Genomic DNA, 12,435 nt, shown 5'->3' on the forward strand with positions numbered 1-12,435 from the left:
GCTGGCTAACCTGCCTCCCCCACCCTGCCTACTTCATTAGCCGGCTTTCCCTCCATCACAGGCTGCGCTACCTACTATGGAGGGGCGAGAAAGAACATTTGGCTAAAAACAAGCTGGCTCATATGCTGCGCTCTCCAAAGTGCACCTGGTTTTAGCAAAGTATTTAATTAGCCTCCACAAACTTCTTTTCCTCGCCAGCAGATTACAGTGATCTCAGACCGAGAAGCCCTGGAATGTGATTCCTTCCAAGGACATGCTCAATTGAGACGTAATTACATTGACTTGGTGTGCAAAAGAAAGTAGTAAGAAGAGCTGCTTGTGAATGATTTTGTGACAATACATATTGGTGACTTTTCTCTGAATATCACTGGGATTGGCAGTGAAAGTCGCTAGATTTGTCACTGGTCACTTTGTTTGACACGTATTTTCTAGCTAGGCAAACCAAAAAGTTGTAAATCTAGTGACAAAGTAGCGTGTGAATCCAATTAGCATCCTCATTAAGCCAAAGCTTGACTTTAAGCAAGTGCTAAAGTGCTGTCCTGAGCCAGGGCCTAAATACACAAGCAGAGTTTTTGTCCTAGCAACAACAGTGCACAAACAGTTGCGATCAGTTGCATCATCTGAGCCCTGATAACCTGAACACCCATCCAACAGGCTTCTTTAGCAAATGAAAGGTCCATAACTACTAATTAATACTGCCATTTGCATATTGTTAAAAATACAAACCCCATCGGGATCCAGGATCCCCCCTACAGACCACTCTGATGAGATCAAACAAGAATTTAGGATCGTCTTCCCATGCAATGACATCATCCCAGAGCGGGGTGCAATGTTACCAAACGAGTCACCTAGTCAATCATTTGTTATCGTTCAGAGCCACTTTTTATGGTGTATGTCAAAGGACGATCACGGGGTGTTTCACCCACATTCAGGGAAAAAGTGTTCTCACTTCAATCATTTACTCCGTGACGTTCCAAAGAGTGTCTATTTTCACATGTTATTAATTGACCCACATTTTGCATGAGGCTTCTGGTACAATTCACACACAAACACACACACTCCATAGGTACATAAACCCTAAAAATAGATTTAGACACACACAGACTCACACTTTACCATTGCGTGCACTACAAAACAGATTCACACACTGCCTCTCTCACGCACACACATCACAAAACAGATTCACACCCACAAGCTCTCTTATGCACAGAGTGTACAAGACCGATTCAGTCCTGAGTTGTGGACAATTAAAGTCTTCCCTTCCTGTGGAAACTCAGCAAACCTTTAGTCCCTTTTTTTATTATTTTTACCTTACACTGAAAAAAAAAAAAATCACAAAACCCATCTAAGGCCTTGTTTACAATTAAACCTCTACAGCTGCGCTGCTGCAGCACTTCAGTGTAGACCCTTGCTACAGTGAGGGACGTTAATCCGCCTCCCAGAGAGGCAGTAGCTAGGTCGACAGAAGAACTGTGCTGGCTCTCGGGAGTTAGGCTGGCATAGCTCCCACTCTCATGGGTTTTCCACACCCCTGAGCGACACAGCTAAGCTGACGCAAGTTTTCCGCGTAGACCAGCCCAAAGGTGCAGCATTTTCAAGGAGACAAATGCCTCTGCGCTGAACGAGTGATCTCCATCCCCCACTTCTCATCAAAGAGGGAGAGCATTGATCACATGATCTTCCCCTTCTCACGTTTTCCGTCAGTGGGGCCAGATCCCCAGCAGGCCTCCATCAACGGGGCTTAGCGTGACCAGACAGGAAGTGTGAAGAAATCGGGACAGGGAGTGGGGGTTGAGAGTTGCCTGTATAAGAAAAAGCCTCGAATATCAGGACTGTCCCTATAAAAATCAGGACATCTAGTCACCCTAATGGGGCCAGATCCACAGCTGATGCAAACTGGGGTCCCTCCATTGCAATCAGTGAGCCGGATCCCCAGCGCCACTCACTTCACTTCCATGGAGTTATGACAATTTATACTGGCTGAGGATCTGGCTCCAGGATCCTAAATGAGGATTTTTCCGATTCCTCTTGCCTTGAGCCTTGCTTTTCATCACTCCCCCACCCACTGCCTTGCACATAGTTTTAAACGGATCAGAGTTGCAATTAACTTAGGCTCGTGGCATATTCACCCCTATTGTCTGAGGCTCTGAAGAGGAAGGCTCCTCCTCCCTTCCCCTCCTCTCCTTGTGGCGTCTGCTGCCCATAAGCCCTGATAAGGTGTGTGCACAAGATGAAAGGTGAGAAGCTGGGTTTACCCTGAAACCTCCAGCAAAAGTCTGGGGTTTATGACAGTCACCAAAGCAAAAAAAAAAAAAAAACAAGAAAGAAAAAGTCACCTCTGAGGTCTCAGGACCGGCAGGTTTCACATGAGCTCTGGGGACCAGCCAGTTTAACTCAGTTACCAAGCCAAGTTCCACAGAGGATCCGGAGAGGTTTGTTTAGCCATGGAAACCTCATGCATGGAAGGGTTCGGGCAGTTCATGCAGGTCACTCACCAGCCTTGTCTTCAGCCTGCACTGGGTTCTTCTGGCTTCTCCGTCACTCACTGCGTTTCTCAAAGCTCCATGCGAGGTTACTGCGCTGGGACGTTCCCAGGCCCTGCTGACCTACCAGCCTACCACCAGGACAATTACCGCAATGGGGTCACCAATGGAGATTGGTACGGGCAGACGCAGGACGGACCGTACCCACCAAGTAAGTGAAAGAAACACAGATGATAGAAGCTACAGCCTGTGACCTATTAGAAATACCAGCTCGATATCCGCTCACCTTCCCCAGAGAGTTGGCGTCAATGGAGCCACTCATCAGAGTTGAGGTGAACACAATTTGGTTCTGGAGCTCAGAACTGTCTTATTTGTTAGCCTTAATCCGCACTGAACCCTGGTTACAGGGCCATGCCGTGCAATTTAAATCAATAGCCCCATTGTAGCATTGATTTTGCTTGATCTAGAAGGCAAGGTAAACGCCTCTGGTTTAAAATAAAAGAATAGGACTTTTGATTCACCTGCCTCTGAAAAACGCACATAGATTTTATAATTCAGATGAGATCAATAGATCGATAAGGTATTTGGGAATAGGTAGATGAGATTGTGTGTGCGCATTAGGACAGATGGAGTATGTATGGGGGTGGATAGAGAGACAGCAAGATCTCAAATACACCTCATTGTAAATCCTCAAGCAGCATGTGAAAAATATGAATGAAGAAATAAAAGACCCCGGATTGACACATGTAGCTAAATGCCCCTTCGGTCAACGGGAGTTTTGCCCTGAGTAGGGGTGTCAGCTGTGCTGCTACCCCAATAAACAAACTTCAGCCCTATACGGTCAGGCTAGCTACTAACAGGAGTTGCCGCACTGAAGCCAAGAAGCCGCTCATTTACTCCAAAGGTTTAAATGGAGTGCCTCATGATTTACGCCAGTATGAGCAGAGAATCAAGCTTCTTGGCCAAGATCCTCGGCTAGCGTAAATCAACACAGCTGCCTTGACTTTGATTTACAGCTGTTGGAGGACTGGACACTGGCATTAATAGATGTACAGAGCAGTAAGTGTTATGATGGGTACCGGATAGTTTGCAGGATTGTATCTAAAATTCCAAAGACCCTTCTCTAACGGTTAGATTGCAAATAACTTGATCCAGTAGTTTTTTAAAAAGACAACTCCAAACAATCAGCTGTTAACTGAGATTTCTCCAATTCAATCCACTTTGATCGTGATTTGTGTATCATTTATAGGAACGTTTAATGATGTTACCGAGTTTCTGAAAAATCTCAGTGGAAATTAATATATGCACATTAACATTACATTATAAAACTGAAGATCTCACTTGGTTATTTGAAGACAAGAGATTTTAACAAGTCCTCTTTCAAGAGGAAAACTAGCTAAAATATTAGCATTTTAATTAGCAGAAATCTACTGATGAAAAGCGCTATATTAATTTTAACGAGAAGAGTAATTAACCATTGGAACAACTGACCAAGGGTCATGGCAGATTCTCCATCATTGACAATTTTTAAATCAAAACGGGATGTTTGTCTAAAAGATCCGCTCTGGGAATCATTTGGGGGAAGTTCTCTGGCCTGAGATCAGACTAGATCACAGTGGTTCATTCTGGCCTTGGAATCTATGACTCTATACAAGAGCTAGGTTTTATTATTAATCATTATTAATTATTAAAGTGGCACATTAACATATACATATAAAGCAAACCCCCAGGAATATGTAGCAATCAAATATCAAAATAATTAATACAACCTGTAAATTAGTAAATTGATATTCAGTGATCATATTAAACTCTAACGGAAACTGATGTTGAGAAATAAAGAAAGCAGCAGCAGCAAAGAGCTTGTACTCCACCCAGCTAGAATATTTTGAAATTTTTCTGTCTGAATGTTTCCCCATTTATCTGATCCCCAGGAAACTGATTCAGATCACATGCTACTCTGCTAAATATCACTAGGGTTTATATAATTCATAGATTCCAAGGCCAGTAGGGACCTTTGTGATCATGTATAACTCATGCCATAGAATTATGTGTTCCCTTCAGAAAAGAGGCCACAATTTAAGATCAGCTGATGCACAGTTTGGATTCTCATGCTTTTAAAATCCTGTTGCTTAAAAGGCACCTATCAAGGTTAATTTCTCCCCTGTGGTTTGTAATCTAGCTGCTGTTCTAAAGAGGAAAGTGACCAAGTTATTCCCTAGCTGAGTGGTGCAGATTTCCTAGGGCACTGGCGAGATATTTTGGTGTATGTGTTTGCGTGTGTCTCTTGCTGATTCAGGCTGAGAAATTAATCTTTGGGTCAGATTCCGATCTCCTTCATAGCTGTGTGACTTTAGAGCAAACTTCAAAGAGATCAACAGAACCAGGGCCGGCTCCAGACTTGGGGCGGCATTTTGCCGGCAGGGCGGCAGGCTGCTCCGGCGGACCAGCGGACCTCCCGCAGGCATGACTGCGGAGGGTTCGGTGGTCCCGCAGCTCGGGTGGACCTCCCGCAGGCATGCCTGCGGATGCTCCACCGGAGCCATGGGACCAGCGCACCCTCCGCAGGCACGTCTGCAAGAGGTTCCCCGGAGCCGCGGGACCGGCGACCGGCAGCGCGCCTCCTGCGGCATGCCGCCGTGCTTGGGGCGGCCAAATTCCTAGAGCCGCCCCTGAACAGAACAAAGTTGTATTTTACACCCAGGAAACCAATAAGGGCGACTGTCAGATCCTCAGCGGGTGTAAATCCTAGTCAATGGTGCAATGGGGCTGGGAATCTGCCCCCAATCTCCTTGGCTCTGGCTAAGCAACTCAGAGTTTACCTAATAGCTAATACCTATTGCTGTTTACCTAAGAACAATCAGTTACTCATTCCCCCCCCCCATAGAAACCCATCATGGCTCTATATTTAAAACCGATACTTAAGATCTACTTGTCAGATCTGGAACATTCAAAAAGGGAATTGAATTGGCTACCTGGAAATAATTGCCAGCAGTTCAGAGCATTCCTTCTGGTGGTGGGCCGAGGAAACCGGATGGAGAGCATAAAAGCCTGTTTCTCTCTCAGATACGCTCCATTCAAACAGGAATTATTTGGAGGATTTATTTATTATTTATCTCTGGCCCCTGTAAAACGGGAAGTCAGACTGGATGATTGCAGTAGCCTCTTCTGACCTGGGAATCTAGCATGAATCCGCTGTCATCTCCAAGAGAACGAACTATGTCAAATAATCACTCAGCACCTTTGCTTGTGTATTTCCTTACTTCCCCCAAATGCAACCCTATAATTGCGTTTCCCATCACCTCTCTCCCAGTTACATGCACCAGCGTAACATTGACTCTATTTGCATGGTGGGCACGTTTTGCTTTAAAATAAAACCCTAATGATACCAAAGTTGTTGCAGTGACCCTTCTATAGTTTAAGGTTTAAACTAGCTTTGCTGTTCAACGGCCGGTTTTTCTGAGTGCTCTAAAATCCTTTCTATTCCACAGATTTAAACTAATTATTAAAAAACAAACATATTAAAAACCCTAATATTTTAAATGTTACCATCAAAGCTTTATTTTTTTTAAATTCAGAATGTTTAGACTAGTGATACCAGCAGGTCTTTTCGACTGTAAAAAAGTCAAGATTGAAAGTAACCATATCAGCTAGTTTCACTTCATGAGTTAATGCTACTTATCCCCTACTTGCTGCTCCTTGCCTCAGTTTCCCCCTCTGTCAAATGGGGCTGATGGCTCCGAGCCACCTTTGTAAAGTGCTCTGAGATCTTGGGATAAAAAGCGATACCCTATGCAATTGCCAAGTACCGCTTGGGTGGTGGATTTTTAAGCAGAAACCTCCACTGAAATCAGCGCTTGATTTCTAATGAAAGAGGTGCGGGGGCTCAAGCCATTTTTTTACTTTTGTAATTGACGCACCAAGCCCAGAGGTGCTGGCGCGATGAACTTAGAGGTGCTGGAGCTCATCCCTGGCACAAATTAAGCCCTGATTGAAACCAACGGCAGGATGCTTCTCATTGTCCTTGCTCCTTAACTACTGGGAGCGGTTAATTATTGTGCTGAATAATTCTGATTAATATTTGACAGTGAAGTTGCCACCAGCTGTTTTTACATGAACATTTAAAACCAAGGGCCCAATCCTAGCACCGGATCCGCAGGGATGGAACCCAGGAGAGCAGACTTGATGACACACATCACCCCATCCAGTCCTACAGGGAGGGCGTTGATTTCACTGGGGATCTGCCTAGGAGCAGGGGGCCCATTGACAGGATTGGCGCCAAAGTGACCTCAACTTTCTCGTTCCTTTCCCAGTCTCTAGGTACATGGGACCGTCTGGATTTAACATGCCCAGCACTGGTTGCCTGGGATATATCGGGGAGGTGGCCAAATCTACCCTCTTCCTCCAGAACACGTCCAGGCGGAAGAGGAGGGTGCTGTTCTCTCAGGCTCAGGTTTACGAGCTGGAGAAAAGGTTTGAGCTCCAGAAATACCTGACTGCTCCTGAGCGGGAGCATCTGGCCAAGGTCACCCACCTGACCCCCAACCAGGTGAAGATCTGGTTCCAGAACCACCGCTACAAGATGAAGAGGCAAGCCAAGCAGCGGGACCTGGAGCAGCCGCGTAGCCCAATCTCAGCGCTCCACAAGACCTGCGCCAGCAGCCCCGTCACCTCCCACGCTGACTATGGCTTTGCAGATCCTGAGCTGGGGAATAAATCCCCTCCGGAGGCCCATTACAACCTCCCCGGACTTGGGCAAGGTGGTCTCAGAGGCCAAGGCCTGGCCGTGAGCCCCAACACTACTGTAGACTGTCAGCCCAAGGCCAGCAACAGAAGCCTCATGTTTAGCAAGTCGTGGTAGCTTCATTTGGGGAACGGGGCAGAATTTTCCCAAACTGAGATCATTCCACAAATTCAACACGAGTTCACAGAAAATTTCACACAATCCAAATCTCCATTTTTCCACTGCAAAAAGTTTCCGCCCAAACCAGTTTTTCTCGGTTCTAAGGCGGCCTGATGCGCCCCATTTCACAGCTGGGGATCTGCGGGCAGAAATACTTGTCCAAGGTCACACGCGCAGCAGTGGAGGCAGGAACTGAACTCAAGTCTCTAGCCTTCACCATTAATTCCCCAAACTTACCTGCCTACAGGGGTGGGTGGCACTTTGGAGAGGGCTAGGCCAGAGCTGCATCCGCCTTTGAGGGAGCCTTCAGAACTGGCATAGCATACGGAGCTAACGGTGCCTGAGAACAGAGACCCCCACAACACACATCCCATTCACTCCACTCTGCTCTCTCCAGGGTACAAGGAACACAAACACGAGGCATTTCTTTTTAGCACAGGCGCTTTGGTTAGGTGACTGTAAGGCAGCATTAACGGGGGACAGCTGAGGCTAGTGACACTTCCCTCCTTTGTCAAATGCTGGGTATCGCGTTGGTCTTAGAAGTGCCATTTATTTTTCACTGTTCATTTTGAAAAAAAAAAAAAAAGAATTATTTTTTCTTTTTTAATCTCTGCCAATTTTTTCTGGCTTTTTTTCATCCTGAAAAAAGCTAATTTGACAAACATTTTAGATAAAAATATTTGTGTTTAAAAACATCAAACAAACAAACATTTGAACCCTAAACTGACAACGTTTGCTAAAAAATGTTCAGGGTTTGGGGTTTGTTTTTTTTTACAAAAACAAACAAACAAACTCAATCTATTTACTTCAAGAGAAGGTTAAGGGGTGATTTGATTACAGTCTGTAAGTATCTACATGAGGAACAAATATTTAATCTAGCAGAGAGAGGTTCAGTATAACGTGATCCAGTGGCTGGAAGATTAAGTCAGAGGAATTCAGACTGGAAATAAGGCACATTTTTAACAGTGACAGTAATTAATCATTGGAACAACTTACCCAAGGGTCACGGTGGATGCTCCATCACTTGACATTTTTTAAATCAAGCTGGGATGTTTTTCTAAACGATCTTCTCCGGGAATTATCTTGAGGAAGTTCTCAGGCCTGTGTTTTACAGGTCAGAATAGATGATCACAACAGTCCCTGCTAGCCCCGGAATCTATGGGAGAAAAAAAACAAACCCAAAACCCTAGAAAATTTTGGCCTAAATGAAAACTCTCCATTCAAATGTTCATTCTGGTCTAAAAGCCATTTTTATTGGGAAAATAAATGTTTTTTGTTGTGTTTTTTTAAGAGGCTGTAGCTTGGAGATCTACAGATGGAATGCACTGCATCAGAACTAGATATTACAATTCTAATATGATCACAATCATCACATAATCCTTTTAATTGTACTTAATTATGCTTTCCAAATCCATTTATTTATTCGCCTTTAACGAAAAATGTAGATTGGAAAAATCTATTGGTTATTTTTTAAACTTGATAGTTTCATTTCTTAGAAGAACATTGAAAATCAGGGACAGTCTACGCACGTGCAGTTGGAATCTCCCTGTGTACTCATATATATATTTAAAATCACACCTGTGTTTATATTTGATAACTTCTTTAGCGACAGGTAAAAGGCAAAGAGTTAAATAAAATATGACTCCCTTGCTTAAAAAAAAGCTATTCTGGTTGTATTTCTCCATTCATCCATAGGAAATACTTTTTCATACCAGGTATCTTACTACAGGATCTCATTGAAGCTAAGGGTTTAGTAGAATGAACAAAACCAAAGATCTGGCATATAAGTACCAACACCTGGGTTATATAGGCGGTTGGACTAGACCAAATGATCACAGTGATCCTGTCTGGCCGTACCATTAAAACTGGTTGGAAAATGTTCTTTTTTCCATGGAAAATTGAGACAAAACACACACACACATTGTTTTGTTTTCATCAAAATGTTTCAGGGAAATTTTCACGTTTTCAGTAAAACAAATTGAAAATAAAACTCACTTCTGAAATGTCGCTGGGATGCACAATGCGAGTTCTAATTCACCTCAGGCCGGGCTCCCTGCTCGGTTACGTCTCCCACCACGCACCAGTCTGGTCACCCTATGCTCACTTTTGTGTCTGATTTTCCTTTGTTCCAAATCAATCCAAACCAAGGGTCCCTGAGGGTAAAATCTGTCCCTGTGGGAAATAACTGGTACCTAATGTGTTGGCCCCTCACCCATAGGAGTGTAAATCCAACCTGACTCCTCTAATTCTGACCCCTGCTGGACAGTGCTTAGAAAAGAGACGACTAAAGGGTGTCGGGGGGGGATGATCGAGGTCTATGAAATCATGGCTGGTGTGGAGAAAGTGACTAGGGATGTGCTATTTACCCCTTCACAGAACACGAGAACCAGGGGTCACCTGAGGAAATGAATAAGCAGGAGGTTTAAAGCAAACATAAGAAAGAACTCCTCACCCAACGCACAGTCACCTGTGGAACTCCTTGCTAGAGGATGTTGTGAAGGCCAAAGGCATAACTGGGTTCAAGAAAGAACTAGATAAGTTCCTGGAGGACAGGTCCATCAATGGCTATTAGCCACGATGGTCAGTGACACAGCCCCATGCTCTAGGTGTTCCTACACCTCTGACTGCCAGAAGTTGGGACTGGACGACAGGGAAAGGATCACTCAGTAACTGCCCGGTTCTGTTCATTCCCTCTGGGGCACCTGGCACTGGCCACTGTCGGAAGACAGGATACTGGGCTAGACGGACCACTGGTCTGACCCACTCTGGCCATTCTGATGTTCGTTTGCTAATTTACACTTCACCCTCACTTTGCTTCCCCAGAGGATCAACTCCAAATGGTCAAAGATTATGAGACTGGCTTAAAAAAAAAAATCAAGAGTTTTTTTTAAATGAATGTTGGGCTCTTTGTATTTGTTGCAGTTCCCTTCGGGGTGCTCAGGTGTTTCCAAGCGTTTCTCTGCAGCCCAGAGGGCTCGACAATTACCTTTGGTTAACAACAAAAACCAAAAAAACCGGAGATTCTCACGCAGTCACGTGACCCCAAGAGCCGTGCATCCGAAAACAATAAGATGCAGCGAGACTCACGAAAGCTGGCAGCCCTGCCCTTCGGGCCCAGGCCCTTGGAACTTACCTGGCTGGGAGATCAGAACAATTTCTGCTGCCAGGTAAATATCTTGGTGTGTTTCTGTGTTAAGACCGGCTGCTATTTGATGACTGCTGGAGAAGCCACGCTGCTGGGTTGAGTAAATACTATTCACGGCTTTAAAATAAATATCACGCAGGTTATGTGCCTGCACCATTCTGTTCTCCCAGGCAAATATGTACCTAGGCTGGGGGTTGCGTATTATCACGCACTTAACAGTCAGCAATCTCTTCTCCCCAGCGTGGGTTTTGGGGTCTGATGCTACCGGTTTGCTGGATTTCTGAAAAAGGGCATCGCACAGAAACCGGCGGCACCTCAAGAGCGCTTTGCTTGGCCGGGCAGTTCCAAGCACTTTCCTAATATTAAGACAAATCGTCCTGCCACTTGAGGGAAGTGTTTTACCCGTGGTGAGAGCCAGGTAGAGCGAGAGGACGTGACTTGCCTGTGGTCACACACACACTCGAGAACCCCAGGAATCCTGGCTGCCAGGAGAGGACGTGACTTGCCTGTGGTCACACACACACTCGAGAACCCCAGGAATCCTGGCTGCCAGGAGAGGACGTGACTTGCCTGTGGTCACACACACACTCGAGAACCCCAGGAATCCTGGCTGCCAGTCCCCTGTGCTGGCCACTAGACCCCCACGCTCAGTCCTGAACTAGGCCTGGAATCTGTGAACTAGGCCAGAAAGGACCATCATGCTCATCTAGCCCAGTGGTTCTCAGATTTGGTACTGGTGACCCCTTTCACACAGCAGGCCTCTGAGTGCGACCCCCCCTTATCCATTAAAAACACTTGTTTATCTATTTAACACCATTATAAATGCTGGAGGCAAAGTGGGGTTTGGGGTGGAGGCTGGCAGCTTGTGACCTCCCATGTAATAACCTCATGACCCCCTGAGGGGTCCCCAACCCCCCGTTTGAGCCACCCTGATCTAGCCTGCCCTCCTGCACACTGCAGGCCACAGAACCTCACCCACCTAGGATGACCAGATGGCCTGATTTTATAGGGACAGTCCTGATCTTGGGGGCTGTTTCTTAAATAGGCTCCTATTACCCCCCTCCCCCGTCCCGATTTTTCACGCTTGCTGTCTGGTCACCCTACACCCACCCCAACCTCTGGCTGAGTTACTGAAACCCTCAAATCAGGATTTAAAGACTTCAAGTCACTCCAGTTATATTAGTTTAAACCTGCAACTAACCCGTGCCCCACGTTGCAGAGGAGGCGAACCCCCCCCAGGATCAATGCTCCCTCCCTGACCTGGGGTCAGACTGAAACTGCTCTCCTAGAGGGGAGAGACCCCCCCCTCTCATATTCCCTGAGCCAGCCTATGCCCCCAGTCTGGGGCCAGACCAGAGCCAGGACCCTATACAAGAGAAAGGCCCAGGGTCCTTTTCCCCGAGCCAGCCTGTCCCCCAAGCCCTCCTCCCTGGAGTTCCTACTGCTCGCCATCTAGGCAGATCCTAGCCCCCAGGGCCCCAGCTGCCCCCAACCACGGAAGCTGACCAAAGAGATCATTGTTTGTTTTCCTCCTCCATCTCTCCCAAGAGGGCTAGGGCTCTTCCGAGGGGCGGGTTCAAACCCCCAGCCACCTCCGCACTCTGGAAGAGGTAATGACCTCAGCTATTGCAGATCTATTGTGTGCCAAGAGTGCACTGGGTCAATATTGATTCATCAGCTTCCTTGTCCCCCCCCAGTGAGTCAGCCTGTGGTTTGCTTTGCTGCTTGGGAGCCCCTCGAAAGACAGAGGCAGGCTCCTGTGTGGCGCCAGGAGTGAAAACAAGCCGTGTTGACTCTGCTTCTGAGATTAGCAGAAGCAGCTGTTTGATCCTGAGTTTGGCCTGGCAGATTGATCAAGGCAATTAAAGGGCTTAAGCTGCTCAGTAAAGGGCAGGTTTCCTTGCTGA

The 12,435-nt window shown here is 46.2% G+C and overlaps 1 protein-coding gene across 1 annotated transcript; it reads left to right on the forward strand.

The window, feature by feature from the left end:
• The first annotated feature begins 2,564 nt into the window (after positions 1-2,564).
• Positions 2,565-7,341, forward strand: LOC123350491 (thyroid transcription factor 1-like). The gene is made up of 2 exons (XM_044989107.1): positions 2,565-2,694; positions 6,794-7,341. The coding sequence occupies exons 1-2, from the start codon at positions 2,565-2,567 to the stop codon at positions 7,339-7,341; spliced, it is 678 nt and encodes a 225-aa protein (XP_044845042.1).
• Positions 7,342-12,435: the final 5,094 nt, after the last annotated feature.

The sequence above is a fragment of the Mauremys mutica genome, chromosome 15, assembly GCF_020497125.1.
Source record: "Mauremys mutica isolate MM-2020 ecotype Southern chromosome 15, ASM2049712v1, whole genome shotgun sequence".
NCBI classification, from domain to species: Eukaryota; Metazoa; Chordata; order Testudines; family Geoemydidae; genus Mauremys; species Mauremys mutica.

Coding starts and splice junctions, on each gene's coding strand:
- LOC123350491 (XM_044989107.1), top strand. CDS start 2,565: ATGCGAGGTTACTGCGCTGGGACGTTCCCAGGCCCTGCTGACCTACCA. Junction 2,695..6,793: donor GGACGGACCGTACCCACCAA/GTAAGTGAAAGA, acceptor TTCCTTTCCCAG/TCTCTAGGTACATGGGACCG.